The sequence below is a fragment of the Lepus europaeus genome, chromosome 16, assembly GCF_033115175.1.
Source record: "Lepus europaeus isolate LE1 chromosome 16, mLepTim1.pri, whole genome shotgun sequence".
NCBI lineage: Eukaryota > Metazoa > Chordata > Mammalia > Lagomorpha > Leporidae > Lepus > Lepus europaeus.
Window position 1 is genome coordinate 34,498,492 of NC_084842.1, and position 19,441 is coordinate 34,517,932.

The 19,441-nt window shown below is 37.5% G+C and overlaps 1 protein-coding gene across 5 annotated transcripts in view; it reads right to left on the reverse strand.

Annotated features, from left to right (window-relative positions):
• The window catches only part of WDR17 (WD repeat domain 17), a 91,781-nt gene that overhangs the window by 14,038 nt on the left and 58,302 nt on the right, over positions 1-19,441 (reverse strand). For 2 of the 5 annotated variants that reach the window (XM_062212867.1, XM_062212871.1), the window contains 6 exons: positions 8,898-9,030; positions 8,432-8,523; positions 6,281-6,380; positions 5,158-5,297; positions 2,827-2,847; positions 405-516 (listed from right to left, as the gene is read on the reverse strand). In XM_062212867.1, the coding sequence (XP_062068851.1) occupies positions 405-516; positions 2,827-2,847; positions 5,158-5,297; positions 6,281-6,380; positions 8,432-8,523; positions 8,898-9,030 (598 nt within the window). Of the gene's footprint in view, positions 1-404; positions 540-1,919; positions 1,921-2,826; positions 2,848-5,157; positions 5,298-6,280; positions 6,381-8,431; positions 8,524-8,897; positions 9,031-19,441 lie in introns of all 5 variants that reach the window. The other 3 variants (XM_062212870.1, XM_062212872.1, XM_062212869.1) reach the window with 2 other exon arrangements.

Here is a 19,441-nt window from a genome sequence, read left to right on the forward strand (position 1 = left end):
TCTAAGCCATCTATTTAAAAAATTTATCATATAATAGCTTAATATGCAAAGTGGTATAGTGAAAAAGACCTAAAATTTGGAATTAGATGTGTTGAAGTTGAAATTTTTACGCCAGCATTAAATGTTTTGAGCGAGTTCTTTATCCTCTCTGAATTTGTAAAAATATAGCAATGTCCCTTATTTTTTAGGATATCAAGAGAATTATCAAAGATACTAATGTATGTAAAAATTTAGAACAGTACCAAGCACATACTAGAAGCTCAATAAATGTTATTTCTTGTTATCGTTTTTATTGGATTTAAAAGTATCTCAAAGGGATATTGTGTTTCTCTATATTACAACTTAAAACTAATTAAATACTAGCATTGCATTCCAAACCAGGATATTTAATATCATCAGCATACCTTCTCATGAAGATCATTTATCTCTTCAGTACATCCTGGGTAGAAAGCACAGAGTTTTACTAAATGTAGTTCATTATCAGGAGTCATCAGAAGAAGATCAGCTGCCAAATTCCTGTTCACATAAAAAAGGGAGAACTTACCTGGGGAAAAATCTAATATTTTAAAATATTTCATGGGCAAGAAACTCATACATATAATTTGTTTTTCTATTTACACAAGTAGTACTAACTTCCTAATTATGAAATTAGTTTTAATTTAAACAATAAATAACAAAGGGTGTGAAAGAGAAACATCTTATAAAATTACTAAATAATTTTAAAGTTTTAACTCACATACAAGTCTTTGTATAATAGATTTTATTATTAGAAATTAGTTCCCTAGCCAAGCTAAGTAGTTTCAACTAAGTTCTTTGGAGAAAATTATAAAAGAAACTTCGTGAAACCTAATTTTATCAAATTTTGTTATACTTATTAACAGTGGAAAACTGGATTAGCCAGATCATTGAAACTAGCAGAATACTTAACTATTTTAACTTTAGAATATCCTGTACATTTTTTTTTTTTTATTTTTGACAGGCCGAGTGGACAGTGAGAGAGAGAGAGACAGAGAGAAAGGTCTTCCTTTTGCCGTTGGTTCACCTTCCAATGGCCACCACAGCCGGTGCACCGCGCTGATCTGATGGCAGGAGCCAGGTGCTTCTCCTGGTCTCCCATGGGGTGCAGGGCCCAAGCACTTGGGCCATCCTCCACTGCACTCCCGGGCCATAGCAGAGAGCTGGCCTGGAAGAGGGGCAACCGGGACAGAATCCAGTGCCCCGACCGGGACTAGAACCCGGTGTGCCGGCGCCGCAAGGCGGAGGATTAGCCTATTGAGCCGCGGCGCTGGCCCTGTACATTTTTCTAAAGTTTAGGTGAAAAATCAAAGGGAGAAGTATAGTTTTCTTATTTATTTTCAACAGATTCAGACAGTGGAATATAAAATTTAAGGTTTTTTTTTTAACATATAAGAATATGGACTTAGCAGTTTCACATTAAAAGATTATATATATATATATATATATATATATATTTCAAATTACTGGTTGAGTTTTTGGCTGCCTGCATCATAACTGAGAAACCACATTATTTTCAATTATTCATATTATTTGGTTTTTAATAAGTTGAAATATAGACATTCATTCAGTATGATGTTAGAACAGGTGCTATTTCAAGATTTTATAAAATTGTGTGTCAGGGGCTCTGGAAGTAAAATGTTCTTTATTCTTTGTGAAGACTTCAGCAAAATTTCAATTGGTCATTCATTTATGTTAACCAATTGTTTCTAAAAACATAAAAGGTAAAAACAAAAAACGTAAGAGGTGCCCAATCAAATGTATGGTGAGCCTAAAGTGGAAATAGAGGTAATTTTCAACATCTAGTGTCAAATCAAAAATTTTATTTAAAAAAATACCGACACATTACAAACAGGATAATTAGCACTGAATTAAGCTTATTTTAAGGCTTTGACAATAAAAACACTTTAATGAGGTTTCATAAAATTGTTCCTAAAGTATTTTCATAACAGTCTACTAATAACTAATATTCAGGATGATGTCAGTAGACAATCACCAAGAGTTCAATGAATCATTATAATATTTTCTCAAGTTATCTAACATTAAATATAATGTCTAATCTGCCATATTTTCTATTGAACAAGTAAATCTTTAAGTATTTTTCCATATTTCAAGTTATAATAGTTTATCTGTTGTTGTTATAAAGTATGAATGACTTTATGTGTTTTGTGATAGGAAATTTAGTAGGAATTTTAAATAATGTCCATGAGAATACAGATTTATCCTTTTCTTTCAGCATATATAAAATAGCAATGCTAAAATTCTGTTCAAATTTCTATGAACTGTAGACAAACTACAACTGTCTTACTATAGAATTATATTGTCATATAGTGAAAATTATAACAGAAGTTAATTTATTCATTCTTTAATTCACCATCTTAAAATTTGATACACCAATAAAGTTAATAAATATACATACAGGTATATAAAAATAAAATACATACCAACAAAATTATCTGAACTATTACATTTCACCATAAGGTCAGGTATTTTATTTTGCTTAGATGAGTTGGCTATGGTACAGTATTGTAGAGATCCACAGTTCATTTGTTGTACAAATATTAAGTATAAAATCTTGAATGATATTGTACATAGTTCATAGGAACTGTTCTCACTACCCTGTAGTTTTTCTGTGGTTTCAGTTATATAATTATCTCTCTATATATATACACACGCACATATGGTCTGGCATATTGTAAAACAAACTGAAAATATTTAATGAACATTTTTTACTATAGAGATAGTATACAAAATGAATAAAATAGTACATGGATTTTAATAAACATGCTTTAAAATAAAACTAGATAATACCTGTATCCAACAGACGGAAAGCTAAAAAGAAAATACTCAGTATCAATATCATGAAAATACAATGAATACCAAGAAGCAACAAATTTAACCAATAAACACTAAAAATTGAATTGTGTTTAGTTTATAGAATTATGAACACTCTCTTTAAATTAATCAGGTTTTTTAATCTGTAAAATTCTACTCTTAGCTGTGAAGATTCTAGATTTCTTTGAGAAATTAACCACTATATTTAAAATTAATATATTAAATTAAGCGCTGTATTTCTCGGAATTTGACCTTTATCTTAAATTCTACTACACACATTGATGGTCACAGAAATTAAGAATTCTTGCAGAGGTTACAGGTAAAGAGAAGTTTGGATTTTATTAAAAGTGATGATACATAGTCCATCAGGAGATATTTAAACTTTTAAAAAAGCTTACAGTAGGCCGGCGCCATGGCTTAACAGGCTAATCCTCCGCCTTGTGGCGCCGGCACACTGGGTTCTAGTCCCGGTTGGGGCGCCGGATTCTATCCCGGTCGCCCCTCTTCCAGGCCAGCTCTCTGCTATGGCCCGGGAAGGCAGTGCAGGATGGCCCAAGTGCTTGGGCCCTGCACCCGCATGGGAGACCAGGAGAAGCACCTGGTTCCTGGCTTCGGATCAGTGAGATGCACTGGCCGCAGCGGCCATTGGAGGGTGAACCAACAGCAAAAAGGAAGACCTTTCTCTCTCTCTCTCTCTCTCTCTCTCTCTCTCACTATCCACTCTGCCTGTCAAAAAAAAAAAAAAAAAAGCTTACTGTATATTTGCTATGTTTTATCTTTACTTTGTTAAAACTACACCCATCTGATTTAGATGAGATGATGATTTAGCATAGAGTCAGCCACCTTTGTGAATAAATAATTTGAGTTTTATTTCATACTTTGGGATGAGTCTAAGGCAAATCATTTTAACTATGTAACTGGCTACATAGTTCTCCACAGAAGGTCAGTGGTGTTATGAGAAGATGGTAAGGTACAAACACATTTTGGTGTGGTATGGAAGTATTTGGGGAAAAAGGATACAATTCTAAAATCATCTTAATTCAACAAACTCCTCTGGAAGATAGGACCACATAATTCCTAAAGGTGACTCCAATGTGATTGGATTGTCTGACCTAAGACTGTGGCTCTGAGGATGTGAGCTACAATTGCTTGGATGTGGAATTCCCAGGATCTAATTCTTAGTATACAGCTACAGTTTGGGAAGATTGTCCATTTCGCGTCTTCAACAAAACAATTTTTGTTATTGTTTTCCCTTAAAAATCAACTTTATAAAGTTTCAACTAGGACACATGATCTGAAAGGAATACTTGATGATATGAAGAATTTTTAAGATGTGGAATGTGTTATTCTGATGATCTTAAGAATCACACAGTTGGGGCTGCCCCTGCAGTGCCGGCATCCCATATGGGTGCCAGTTCAAGACCTGGCTGCTTCACTTCCTATCCAGCTCTCCACTGTGGCCTGGGAGAGCAATGGAGGATGGCCCAAGTCCTTGGAGCCCTGTGCCTGCTTGGGAGACCTGGATGCTCCTGGCCTCCTGGCTTTGGATTGGTATAGCTCTGGCCATTGCGGCCAATTGGGGAGTGAACCAGTGGATGGAGGACCTCTTTCTCTCTCTCTCTCTCTCTCTCTCTCCCTCTCCTTCTCTCTCTGTGTAACTCTGACTTTCAAATAAATCAATCTTTAAAAAAGTGAATCACATCTTTGTTGGTCATGATATTGTAGGTGGTTTGAAACATCAAACTAAGATATAAGATACTTCAGAATGGGATGTGGCAAATTTCATTATATAAACATTGTAGTTTTCATCAGTAATTCCTTCCTGTATTGCCATTTCTTGTCATAATCTTATCAATCTTATCATTCACAAAAAAGGAGATCCTGGCCAGCGCTGTGGCTCAATAGGCTAATCCTCCGCCTGTGGCACCGGCACACCAGGTTCTGGTCCCAGTCGGGGCGCCGGATTCTGTCCCGGTTGCCCCTCTTCTAGGCCAGCTCTCTGCTGTGGCCCTGGAGGGCAGTGGAGGATGGCCCAAGTCCTTAGGCCCTGCACCCGCATGGGAGACCAGGAGAAGCACCTGGCTCCTGGCTTCGGATCAGTGCAGTGCGCCGGCCACAGCGGCCATTGGAGGGTGGACCAACAGTAAAAGGAAGACCTTTCTCTCTGTCTCTCTCTCTCTCTCACTGTCCACTCTGCCTGTCAAAACAAAAAACAAAACAAAACAAAAAAAAGGAGATCCTATATTCTCCTAACACATATCTTATCAAATGTAGCTTACAATTTTCTTTGAGTTTAGCAATTCTTACCATGTTGAAATCATCATGCATTTTCGTGCCAATAATTCTAGGGCATAGTGTGTTGCTGGCGCTGCAGACTCTCCTAGTACTGTGCCCACACAGACTGCCAATTCCAGTTCATTTCCACGAATCAGGTATGCCATAGCAAGCTTGCTCAATAAGAAAATAATTTCTTCAGTTGCATAGATGCAGGGTAGGAGCATCATTCCCCTCCAAGCTCATAAAGTAGATAAAGTAGCATTAACCTATAAATCAATTATTCTTATAAAATATTGATTGTAACATTCCTATAAAGTACCTATGAATGAGTAGCTGAAATTTTCACATGGAAAAGTGATAACAGAATACAGGAAATTTTATCAGGTGAGAATTTAAGAATTTAGAACTCTTGGTCCTACTTTTGTAATTAAGTGGTAACACAGCAATATCCTCAACACATCCTTTAATGTTCCTATCAGAAGAACACAAACATTCTTAAAAGACTCTTCAAGATTGTACACCATATGAACTACATGAAATCTGTTCTCTTTATTTTAATAAAACTTAAGTAATCAATAAAGAAAGAAAAAGAGAAAAAAATATATTACAATCACCAATTATTCTCTAAAGTAAATCTATCTAAGGATAAATGTAAAATGGAATTTTTAGCTTAATATTTTCCCTATTACATGAATGGGTCAAATGGCAAGTACCTTAAAATAAAACTTGCTAGGAATATATAAAAATATATATAAAAATGAGTCCTTTAATCTGTATTTGCATAACCTAACAACTACATGTGAATAAGGTAAAACAGGTATTCATATTTCTATTTCTTTGAGACTTCAAGAGCTAAAATGACATACCAACGTCAGTATGTGAAACAGGACTCAAAGTCAGATCTTTGAGTCCAAGTTCAGTTAATTTTCCCTTTACCACACTACCACTTTTAATACATAATGAAATATTTAAAGGATGTTGTTATAAATATTAATATTATGATAAAAAAGATTTCACAGGCTGTATATGTGCTTATTAGGGATGCTATTACTTAGGCTTGGAAAAACATGCAAAACTAAATTTTACAAAGTTACCATATCTCCCTAAACACTATGGAATTGCTAAAATGTATATGCCAATTTGAATGTTGTACCTCAATATCATCTACAGCTAGATGGCAACATGCGGCTAGTACTGCTCGTCCATCCTGAAAATACCACTCTGCAAGTTCCTTACTGACTTTGTGCAGGAGTCTAGAAAGAAAAGAACAGATATTCTATATAAACACAAGAATTCCATCACAAAAGTGAACCAATGCCCTTTCTTCATGGTGAAAAGGATTAAATATAATTTAATTTTACAACCTTGATTTAGTACAAGGCCTTATTTTTTAAAGAATTTTATTTATTTATTTGAGAGGTAGAGTTACAGACAGAGAGAGGGAGAGAAAGAGAAAGTTTTCCATCCTCTGGTTCACTCCCCAAATGGCCACCAATGGCCGGAACTGAGAGGATCTGAAGTCAGGAGCCAGGAGCTTCCTCTGGGTCTCCCACGCGGATGCAGGGGCCCAAGCACTTGGGCCATCTTTTATTGCTATCCATCAGAGAGCTGGGCTGGAAGAGGAGCAGCTGGGACACAAACCAGAGCCCATATGGGATGCCTGCATGACAGGTGGAGGCTTAGCCACAATGCTGGCCCCTAAAACCTTATTTTTCAGAAAAAATAAATCGGGAAGCCGATCTGAGAAGCTTCCCTTTACGTTTGGCTTCTATAAAGTGTCAGAAGAAAAGCCTGGGTTTCAAAACTTCCCATTTCTCATTGGATAATTATGGCTCAGCTACAGAAGTGATAACCTTAGAAGAAAAATAGGTTCAGCTGAAATTTTTCAAAATTCAGTTGGAATCAAGATATTACTAATATAGTGGATATTTACAGTGCCACATTTAGAAATGACAGAGAATAGCAGCAAAGATCCAGGAAGGGATACATAGTCCCACCATGTTATTTGTTTAACATTTGTTTAACATAATTGATGAGTGTCCTAGAAGTTTAAATATCCAATTTCTAGGGCAATAAGTAGAACTAACAGAAAGTAGAAGGTAGGCTGTCAGATTTTTAAAAAGGGTTGGAAGGCTGAAAAATTCTAATGTCTGTAGGTTTTTTATAATAAATATCTAAATTTCTTCTTTAGATGGGAACTAAGTGTTATTTCAAACATGGACTCCTGGTTCATGGGCTTATAAACTGCATTACTATGATTTTATATTTACTTGCTTTACAGTTAAATATTAATAAGCAGCACATCTTTTTTTTTCACTGCATGTCCTCCCCAACAGATTGGTAAGTTTTTAAGTATTTAGATAATTTACAAGCAACTTCTCTACTGAAATGCATTTTGCTTTTATGGAAAGCTATGTGTGTAGCTGTGTCTACTTGCCAACTATATCCTGATTTATCTAGGCATGGATGCTGTAATGGAACTAGATCATAATGAGAAATGCAGTGGAGGACACAGATAGCCAAGTTCTCAGGAGGCAGACAGATGAACTACATGTCTTCAGAAACTCATCAAGGGAAAGCAACCTTAAAAAATATTGAACTGAGGGGCCGGCGCCGTGGCTCAACAGGCTAATCCTCCGCCTTGCGGCGCCGGCACACCGGGTTCTAGTCCCGGTCGGGGCACCGATCCTGTCCCGGTTGCCCCTCTTCCAGGCCAGCTCTCTGCTGTGGCTAGGGAGTGCAGTGGAGGATGGCCCAAATGCCTGGGCCCTGCACCCCATGGGAGACCAGGAGAAGCACCTGGCTCCTGCCATCGGAACAGCGCGGTGCGCCGGCCGCAGCGCGCTACCGCGGCGGCCATTAGAGGGTGAACCAACGGCAAAGGAAGACCTTTCTCTCTGTCTCTCTCTCTCTCACTGTCCACTCTGCCTGTCAAAAAAAAAAAAAAAAAAATATTGAACTGAGGGCTGGCGCCATGGCTCACTTGGTTAATCCTCTTCCTGCGGTGCTGGAATCCCATGTGGGCACTGGGTTCTAGTCCTGGTTGCTCCTCTTCCAGTCCAGCTCTCTGCTGTGGCCTGGGAAGGCGGTGGAGAATGGCCCAGGTGCTTGGGCCCCTGCACCTGTGTGGGAGACCTGGAGGGAGTTCCTGGCTTCGGATCAGTGCAGCTCTGGCTGTTGCGACCATTTGGGGGAGGGAAGACCTTTCTCTCTGTCTCTCCCTCTCACTATCTGTAACTCTACTTCTTAAATAAATAAAATATCTAAAAAAATATTGAACTGAAACAAAGAATAAATCACTCACTCATTAAAATCTTCTTTGTAGATATCATCAGTATACGAAGCTCCTTTAGGTGTAGAAATGTGTAAGGTTTGCATGTTCCCCTCACATGCAGCCTAGAATTTAATTAAACCTTTAATTAATCTTTAGATAGTATTGATAATTTCAGAACATTATTTTAAGAAAAATGAGGTTCCAGTAAGTGATTACTAAAAAAGGAAGCTGTCCAAATACCTGAAATGTAACATTCAGCATGTGAAAAATTCAGAGTTCAAAAGTGCTTGTACGCATAAAGATCTAAAATAAGTTCAATGTGACTAGAACAAAGATAGTATGACTGAAATATTGAGGCATAGGTCAAGAGAGGTAGACAGAAGCCAAGTCATTTTTAACTTTGTCAATCACATGAAAGTGAATCCGTCAACATAATCTTCTCCCTGCTGCAAGTCCACCCACCAAATTTGTGGTATGTATAATGATATAGTTGTACCTGTGCAATTAGCAGAGCTTCTTTAAGTTGGCCTCTTGACATAAAAAAATTAACAAGCTTCCTGACATCACCAATAGCTATGCAGTATGGAATGACATCATCTTTATCTTCCTGTATTAATTGGTCAGCTCTCCTAATAAAATAAGGGTAATTTTTAACAATAGTAATTTTGATTGAAACATTAATTTCAATTGGACTGAGATTTTTCTGAAAGGATAGTTAAAATTTTTGGCAGATTTCAAAGAACATTCTAGCAAATCTATTTTAAAAAATTCATTTGAAAGGTAGAAAGAGAGAGAGAGAGAAAGAGAGATATCTTCTATTCATTGGATCATCCTCCAACTGCCCATAACAGCTAGGTCAGGTCAAAATTAGGAGCCAAGATCTCCATCTGTGTTTCCCATACAGACAACAGGGACTCACTACTTGAGCCATTATGTGTTGCCATCCCAGAGTGCACATTAGCAGGAGGCTGAATCAGAAGTGGATGTGGGACTTGATCCAAGGCCTTCTGATATGTGATGCAGGCAGCCCAAGCAGTGGGTTGACCTGCTGCCCCCAAACACCCCATCCTGTAAATCATTTTTTAAAAGATTTATATTTTGTAGTCAAATACATAGGGGAGACAAATAAAATTTTTGTAAAATAATATATACTATTGGTACTTGTTGGCCCTTAGAGCACTACATATTTCCATATTTTAAATACCCCAAACATGGTAGATCTGAAAATCAGTGTAGTTGGGGGATTCCAAAATCATGGAATAGGGAATAACATACTCTGCTAAGCTAGAAATAGATACCAAAAAAAAAAAGTGTAGGAAGTGCACTGTCAGGGGAGAACTAGAGAGAAAACTGCACTGGAAATCCTACAAAAGGAAGAAGAATGCCGTGGAGGGTGTGGACATGCAGCAAACGTGAACACAACAAATGACTGCAACAGGCAAAGCCTGAGTGGGTGGCAGCTTAGAGATGGGGGTGAGACTGGACTGCAGCAAACCAGAGTGATATAGAAAAAGGGTAAGCATGGCATGAATACAGACTGGAGCCCTGGGTGCTAGCGGTTGCCAGTGGAGGTAGTGGAGATAGAGTGACATGTTTTTCTCACCCCAATTTCCCCAAAACAGCACTTGCTGCCTGGCTGAGAAAGGGTAGGAGACATTTTGGGTTTGGGTTGCAGATGTGGTAGCTTTTGTGCGTGCGCACAGAGACAGGACACCTTCTTGGAAGTATTAGCAGCAGCGGTGGAGAGAGAGCAATATTTGGTCAGTGGCTCTTGTGTTTGCATGTGATCCAAAGATGCTAGTGGAGGGGAAAATCCCCACTGATTTTGCACCTTGCAGAGAGATGACTGGGCATCCATGTAGGGCTGTTAGGCACACCCAGCCTCCCAGAATCCAGATGCCTAGGTAAGATGGCTCTGGGAACATCTGCCTCTTTGTTAACTAGACAGGATGGCAGGACAGGACAAAACCTCTGCACCTGGTGACTGTGGGAGGCTTGTGTGCTAGACTGTGGGGACTTGGTGGTTACATGAGAAGGTGCATGGTATAGCTGAGTCTCTGCGCAATCATGTTCAGAGCTTGTTGGTTGCTCCCTGGTGACATCTACCCCACAGCTCTTGGTATTCACTGAAAGTGAAGACATTCCACTAAGCCACAGAGGCATAGCTCAAAGATAAAAGCCATCAGAAGAAAAAAACAATAATCAACTCCCCAAAATGCCTAAAATAAATGCAAAAACTCAAGAAACAAGAATAAGGAAGATACCATGACCATCACCCCAAAGAAACACAACATTTTTATATTAGAATGTAAAGATGAATATATTGAGAAAATGCCAGAAATGGAATTCAAAAAATGAATCATAGGATTACTCAAAAGCAATCTAACCAAATCCACGAATGTAAGAAAACCGTACATGACATTAATAAAATTTTTTACCATGAAATTGAAATTTTAAAGAGAAATCAAAATGAAATACTAGAAATGAAGGGTTCAAAGATCAAATAAAAAATGCAGTGGAATGCCTTAACAGCAGACTTGGTAAGGCAGAAGAAAGAATATCTAAGCTAGAAGACAAATCTTTGAAAATCTTTCAGTCAGACCAAAAAAAAAGAACAAATAAGAAACAGTGTGGGAGGGGCCAGCTCTGTGTGGCATGGCAGGTGAGGTCACCTCTTGTGGTACCAGCATCCCATATGGGCACTGGTTCAAGTCCTGGCTTTTCTACTTCCAATCCAGCTCTATGCTGTGGCCTGGGAGGGCAGTGGAGGATGGTCCAAGTCCTTGGGACCCAGCACCCACATGGAAGACTTGGAGGAAGCTCCTGGGTTCTGGTTTCAGATTGGTTCAGCTCTGGCCATTGCAGCCATTTGGTGAGTGAGCCAGCAGATGGAAACGACTCCCTCCCTCCCTCTCTCTCTGTCTCTCTGCCTTTAAAATAAAATAAATTAAAAAAAAACACTGTTGGAGATCTATGGGATACTTTCAAACGACCCAACATATAGGTCTTAGGAGTTTCTGAAGGTGTGGAAAGAGAGAATGGACAATAAAGCCTATTTAGTGAAATAATTATAGAAAACTTACCCAATTTAGAGAAAGAAAGGGACATCCAAATAGGGAAAGCACATAGAACTCCTCACAGACATGACCAGAAAAGATCTTAACCATTACACATTGTAGTCAAACTTTCCACAGTAAAACATAAAGAAAATACTCTAAAATGTGCACGAGAGTAACACCAAATTACTTTCATAGGATATCCAATTAGATTCACAGCTGACTTCTCATAAAAAACCCTATAGGCTAGAAGAGAATGGTGAGAGATAGTCTAAGTCTTAGGAGAAAAAAAGTCAACACAGAATACTGTATCCTGCAAAGCTCTCATTTATGAATGAAGATGAACTAAAGACCTTCCATAAGAAACGGAATTTTTTTTTGAAGCTAAATGCAATTTGTTTGTTTTATTAGAAAAAAATACTCAAGCAAGGTCTACAATCATCGGTCAATTAAAAATGACTTACCAGAACATGAGGCAATAAAATAAAAAACACAGGTACAAACTATATATCTGAAACACTTTTATCTGGCAATGTTATAACAAATCAAAACTTAAAAAGAACAAAGGAGCTCCCAGATTACTTCACAGTACAGAATAAAGCAACTGATGACATGCTTATGCAAAAGAAAACAAAAATGTAAGAAAACACACTGCTTTTCTTTTCAAAAATAAAATCACATTTGCTAGAGATGGCATGGATAATACCCTTATTAAACAACCATTCCAGAATGTCTTATAGCAGTGCTTTTCATTTGCACTTCATTTACTTTTATATGACTCATTTCACATATATAGCTCTTTACTCTATTGTTAATTAGTAAAGTCTCCCATAATTTTTATTTATTTTTTATTTTTTAAAGCAAATGAGAAATGACTTAAGTATCATGGAACCTTTCCCATTTTGGAACCAAAGGCTTACTTCTATATTTTTGTCTACTCTTTCTTTTAAAAAATTTAGTGTAAAAACTGCTGGTTTTTTTATCATTGTAGTAAAGTGAAAACTCCTTAATCAGGAGTATTTTCTGCAGTTTGACTGCATATAACCACAAACTTTACAATATGTCCTTCCAACAGCAAGGAAATAATGGATTTCACGGTCACTGTCAGAAATGAGTGCCATAATTCTATTATGGGTGTAGGCCCTCCCTCAAAGACTTTCTGGAAGGATGTTCAATGTGTTTTGTTCTTATAGATATTAACAGTAGTACATAGTCCCTTAAGTCTGCAAAAGACATTTATTGTTAAAGAAGGTGCTTTATTAACAATTCCTCTGGCAGCACTAGTGAATTACAATATCCTTCAATATTATTTCTACCATAATATATACATTTAACTTTCATGCCTCTAGAAAAACATCTACAATACATTTCATAATATAAAAATATATTACAAATCTGCTGAATTATTTACAAGCAATGTTCTATTATCTCTATGCAACATTTGTCTGATACAATACTAACAAGTTACACATATTTCCATTTCTGTAAGTAAAAAACAAAAATCCATATAGCTTCTTGCTTAGCAAGCAAGAAAATGATTTTATTTTCCTTTTCTTTTTTATTTTATTTTTATTTATTTTTATTTTTTGACAGGCAGAGTGGACAGTGAGAGAGAGAGATAGAGAGAAAGGTCTTCCTTTGCCGTTGGTTCACCCTCCAATGGCCGCCACGGCCGGCGCGCTGCGGTCGGCGCACCGTGCTGATCCGAAGCCAGGAGCCAGGTGCTTCTCCTGGTCTCCCATGCGGGTGCAGGGCCCAAGGACCTGGGCCATCCTCCACTGCACTCCCAGGCCACAGCAGAGAGCTGGCCTGGAAGAGGGGCAACTGGGACAGAATCCGGCGCCCCGACCGGGACTAGAACCTGGTGTGCCGGCACCGCAAGGTGGATTAGCCTAGTGAGCTGCGGTGCCGGCCTTTATTTTCCTTTTCAAAACCAACTTTGGTGCATAAAAGATTCAATTTGAAGATACTTTAAAAAATGCACTTTTTCTTATATTGATAAAAACAACTCAAAAACCAAACTGCTATCCTCAGAAAAAAAATTAGTCATATAGGTTAAATGAAAATACAAAGACTATTCAAATAATTTGAAATAGAAGTTTTTCAAAAACCATTAACAGATGAATTATATTGGTAAATATTAACATACTGTACTCCATGAGGGAACCCTAGTCCTGAAACATACATACTGCAACACTCTGTAACAGTAATTTTCAGCCCTAATTCAATAGACAAATTTTTAGTTGATTGCAAATGTTCTTCACTGTTTGCTTAAATACAAATTGAACACTTTTCTTATCAGAGTTCTGCAAAAGAACACAAATGGCAACCAATCACATCCATTTATCATAACTGAAAAGTTAATTATCTCTTGAAAAATTTTCACTGCCAAAATATTTCCTAATTTAATTCCAATTTAATAGACACTGGTAAGATAAATATCCTTACAGTGCTTTTGGAATTTGAAAGGGCACATGTTGTATTTTTCTTTTCAGTATAACTATTGTAATCACTAAAGGGAAGAAAAAAGAAAAGCAGCTTAAAGCAGCAAGCATGCAAAGCCTTTTAGAAGCTGTTCCGCTGGCGCCGTGGCTTAACAGGCTAATCCTCTGCCTTGAGGCACCGGCACACCGAGTTCTAGTCCCAGTTGGGGTGCTGGATTCTATCCCGGTTGCCCCTCTTCCAGGCCAGCTCTCTGCTATGGCCCGGGAAGGCAGTGCAGGATGGCCCAAGTGCTTGGGCCCTGCACCCGCATGGGAGACCAGGAGAAGCACCTGGCTCCTGGCTTCGGATCAGCACGATGCGCTGGCCGCAGCGGCCATTGGAGGGTGAACCAACGGTAAAAAGGAAGACCTTTCTCTCTGTTTCTCTCTCTCACTATCCACTCTGCCTGTCAAAAAAAAAAAAAAAAAAAAAAAGAAGAAGAAGAAGAAGAAGAAGAAGAAGAAGAAGAAGAAGAAGAAGAAGAAGAAGCTGTTCCACTAAGTTGCCAGCAGAGTGAAGGGACAGAATTTGAAAGAATATATCATCACCCATCCAGCCTACAAAAGATGCTTAAGGATGTGCTGCATTAAGAAACACAGAAACATGGTCATCACTATGAAAGAAGGTGAGGGCAGAAAATCTCTCAGTAAAAGTACAAAGGCAATCCAAAGCAAACAATACAAATATTTATAGAAAAAATGACAGGGCCAAGTTGTTACTTATTAATAGTCACCTTGAATGTAAATGGTCTCAACTCTCCAATTAAGATACAGACTAGGTGACTGGGTTAAAAAACAAGACCCATCTATTTGCTGCCTACAAGAAACACATTTCACCAACAAAGATACATGAAGACTGAATGTGAAAGAATTGAAAAAGGTATTCCTTGCTTATGTAAAGAAAAAAAGGGCAGGTGTTGCTATTCTAAATCAGACAAAATAGACTTTAACACAAAAGCTGTTAAATGAGTTGAAGAAGGGCACAATATAATGATTAAGTAATCAATTCAACAGGAAGATGTGACTGTATTAAATTTCTACACAACCCAAATACAGGGTGCCTGACCACTTAAAAGAAATGTTAATGGATCTAAAGGAAGACATAGACACCAACAATATTAGCAGTGGAATTCAACACCTCACTTTCATTAATGGAAAGATCAACTATACAGAAAATCAACAAAGAAACAACACAGCTAATTGACACTTTGAACCAAATAGACCTAACGGATATCTATAAAACTTTTCATCACACAGTTGCAGAATACACATTCTTCTCATCAGTGAATAAATTTAGCTAGGATAGACCATATGTTAGGCCATAAAGAAACTCAAAAAAATCATTCTGTGCATCTTCTCTAAACAAAATGGAATAAAGCTAGAAATCAACAATTCAAGAATCTCTAGATCATATATAAATACACAGAGACTGAACAACGTGTTCCAGAATAAACTGTGGGTAATAGAAGAAATCAAAAGAGAAATAAAAAAATTTCTGGAAACGAATGAAGACTACAATACATCATATAAAAACTTATGAGACACAGCAAAAGCAGTGTTAAGAGGGAAGTTTAGAGCAATTGGTGCCTACATGAACAAACTGGAAAAGTACCAAATAAATGAGCTATCAATGCATCTCAAGAACCAAGAAAAACAACAACAAATCAAACCCCAAATTAGTAGGAGAATAGAAATAATTAAAATTAGAGAAAAAATAAGCAAAATTGAAACAAAAAAATAAAGAAGATCAATGAAGAGCTGGATTTTGAAAAAAATAAATAAAACTGATACATGATTGGCCCAACTAACAAATAGAAAAATATGAGAAGACTCAATTCAATAAAATCAGAGATGAAAAAAGAAATGTTAACAGATACTATGAAAATAAAAAGAATCATCATGAGGGGCCGGCGCTGTGGCATAGTGAGTAAAGCCACCACCTGCAGTGCCAACATCTCATATAGCCACAGGTTTGAGTCTTGGCTGCTCCACTTTTCATCCAGCTCTCTACTATGGCCTGGGAAAGCAGCAGAAAATGGTCCAAGTCCTCGGGTCCATGCATCCACATGGGAGACCAGGAAGAAGCTCCTGGCTCCCGGCTTCGGATTGGCACAGCTCCAGCCATTGCAGCCAACTAGGGAGTGAACCAGTGGATGGAAGACCTCTTTCTCTCTCTCTGCCTCTCCTTCTCTCTCTGTGTAACTCTGACTTTCAAATAAATAAATAAATCTTTAAAAAAAAAAGAATCATTATGAATCACTATAAAATTCTGTATGCCAATAAATTGGGAAACCAAAATCTACCAAAATTGAGTCATGAAGACATAGAAAACCCAAAGAGACCAATAACCAAGATAGAAATTGAATCTGTAATAATGACCCTCCCACCAAAGAAAAGCACAGGACCGGACAGATTCACTGCTGAATTCTACCAGACATTTAAAGAAGAACCTATTCCAATTCTTCTTAAGCTATTTACAACAATTGAAAGGGAGGGAAGCCTCACAAACACCTTCTATGAAGCCTGCATCAATTTAATTCTTAAAACAGAAAAAGATACAACAGAGAAAGAGAACAATAGACCAATATCCCTGATGAACATAAATTCAAAAATCATCAACAAAATATTAGCTAATCGAATCCAACAATACATCAGAAATATCATTCATGTGGACCATAGTGGGATTTATCCCTGTTATGCAGGGATGGTTCAATATTCACAAATCAATCAATGTGATACATTGCGTTAACAAACTGAAGAACAAAAACCATATAGTTATCTCAATATATGAAAAGAAAGCATTTGATAAAATACAACATTCTTTCATGATGAAAATTTTAAGCAAATTGGGTATAGAATGAACATTTCTCCACACAATCAAGGCAACTGATGACAAACCAACTGCCAACATCCTATTGAATGGGAAAAAGCCGGAAGCATTCCCTTGAAGATCCAGAAGCAAGCAAGGATGCCCACTCTCATCAATGCTATTTAATACAGCCCTGGAAGATTTAACCACAGCCATTAGGCAAGAAAAATAAATTAAAGGGATACAAACTGGAAAGGAGGAAATCAAATTTTCCTTATTTGCAGATGACACGATTCTATATATAGGGAATGCAAAAGACTCCACTGAGACTATTGTAAGTCAAAAAAGAATTTGGTAAAGTGGCAGGATATAAAATCAACAAAGAAAAATCAAAATCAATACTCTTTGTATACATAGACAATGCATTGTCAAAGAATGTTTAAGATCAGTTCCATTCAGAATAGCTCCAAAAAGAATTAAATACCTTGGAATAAATTTAACCAAAGATGTCAAAGATCTCTGCAATGGAAATTGTGAAACACTAAAGAAGAAAATGGAAGAATACATTAAAAAATGGAAAAGTCATCCATGTTCATGGATTGGAATAGCATCATCAAAATGTCCGCACTACCAAAAGCAATTTAGAGATTCAATGTGATTCCAATCAAAATATCAGTGGCATTCTTCACAGATCTAGAAAAAGTGATGCTAAAATTCATATGGAAACACAAGTGACCCCGAATAGCTAAAGCAATCTTATATCATAAAAACAAATTTGGAGACATCACAATTCCAGATTTCAAGACATACTACAGTGCAATTATTATCAAAACAGCCTGGTGCTGGCACAAGAATAGACTTGTGGACCAATGGAACAGAATAGAAACTCCAAATATCAATCTACGCATCTACAAGCAACTTATCTTAGACAAAAGAGCTAAAATCAATCTCTGGAGCAAGGAGAGTCTCTTCAGCAAGTGGTGCTGGGAAAAACTGGATCTGTACATGCAGAAGTATGAAACTAGACCCCTGCCTTACACCTTACACCAAAATCCACTCAAAATGGATCAAAACACTAAATCTATGACCCAGTACCACCAAATAACTAGAGAACATTGGGGAAATTCTATAAGACTTTGGCATAGACACTTCTTGAAAAAGACCCCAGAAGCATACGCAATCAATGCCAAAGTTGACAAATTGGATTATATCAAGCTGAGAACTTTCTGTACTGCAAAAGAAACACTCAGCACAGTGAAGAAGTAACCAACAGAATGGGAGAAAATATTTGCAAACTACACAACTGATGAGGAGTTAACATCTATAAAGAGCTCAAGAAACCCAACAACAATAAAACAAACAATCCAGTTACGAAATGGGCAAAGGATTTACACAAGCATTTTTCAAAAGAGGAAATCCAAATGGCTTACAGACACTTGAAACAAAATGCTCAGGATAACTAGCCATCAGGGATATGCAGATCAAAACCACAATGAGGTTTCACCTCACTCCTGTTGGAATGGCTCTCATACAGAAATCAACAAACAATTGCTGGCAGGGGTGTGAGTAAAAAGGTACCTTAATCTACTCTGGTGGGAGTGTAAACTGGTGCAGCCACTGTGGAAGACAGTATAGAGATCCCTCAGAAATCTGAATATAGACCTACCATATGATCAAGCCATCCCACTCCTGAGATTTTATCCACACGAAAAGAAATCAGCATCTGAATGAGTTAAATGAACACCCATGTTCACTGCAGCACAATTCACAACAGCTAGGATATGGAATCAACCCAGATGTCCATCAACTTTGACAGGATAAAGAAATTATGGTATATATACATTTTGGAGTACTACTCAGCTATAAAAAAAAAATGAAATCCCATCTTTTGCAACAAGATGGACGCAACTGAAAACCATTATGCTTAGTGAAGTAAGCCAGTCTCAAAAAGATATCATATGTTTCCCCTAATCTTAGTAACTAGTAGAGTAACTAAAATGTAATGCTTAGGAGTGAAATGGACATTTTTTATATTTAATGATTGTTTACAGCCCTTGTCTCTTCTGTTGAGGAACGGTGCTTTTTTCTTCTCTTCCTTTTACATAATGTAGCGTTAACTATAAGATCATTAAGTAAATTGAAAATAGATCTTTGTAGAAATTAAGAATGGGAATGTAGGGCCACTGCTGCAGCACAGTGGGTTAATCCTCCATCTGTGGCACCAGCATCCCATATAGGCACTGGTTCTAGTTCTGGCTTCTCCTCTTCTGATCTAGCTCTCAGCTGTGGCCTGGGAAAGCAGTACAAGATGGTCCAAGTGCTTGGGACCCTGCACTCATGTGGAAGACCTGGTAGAACTCCTGGCTTTGGATCATCCCAGCTCCAGCTGTTGTGGCCATTTGGGGAGTGAACCAGCAGATGGAAAACCTTTCTCTCTGTCTCTCCCTAACACTGCCTGTAAATCTACCTCTCAAATAAATAAATAAATAAAATCTTTAAAAAAAGGAGTGGGAATGCGAGAGGAAAAATAAAGGTTGAAGCATAGGTGGGAGGTAGGGTAGAGAGGTAAGTATCACTACATTCCTAAATCTGTATATATGAAATACATAAAACTTTTATAACTTAAATAAAATTTAAAAAAATTTAAAGTGAAAAAACAGTGTAGTTTATCTATTAAAACTGGCAATTTATT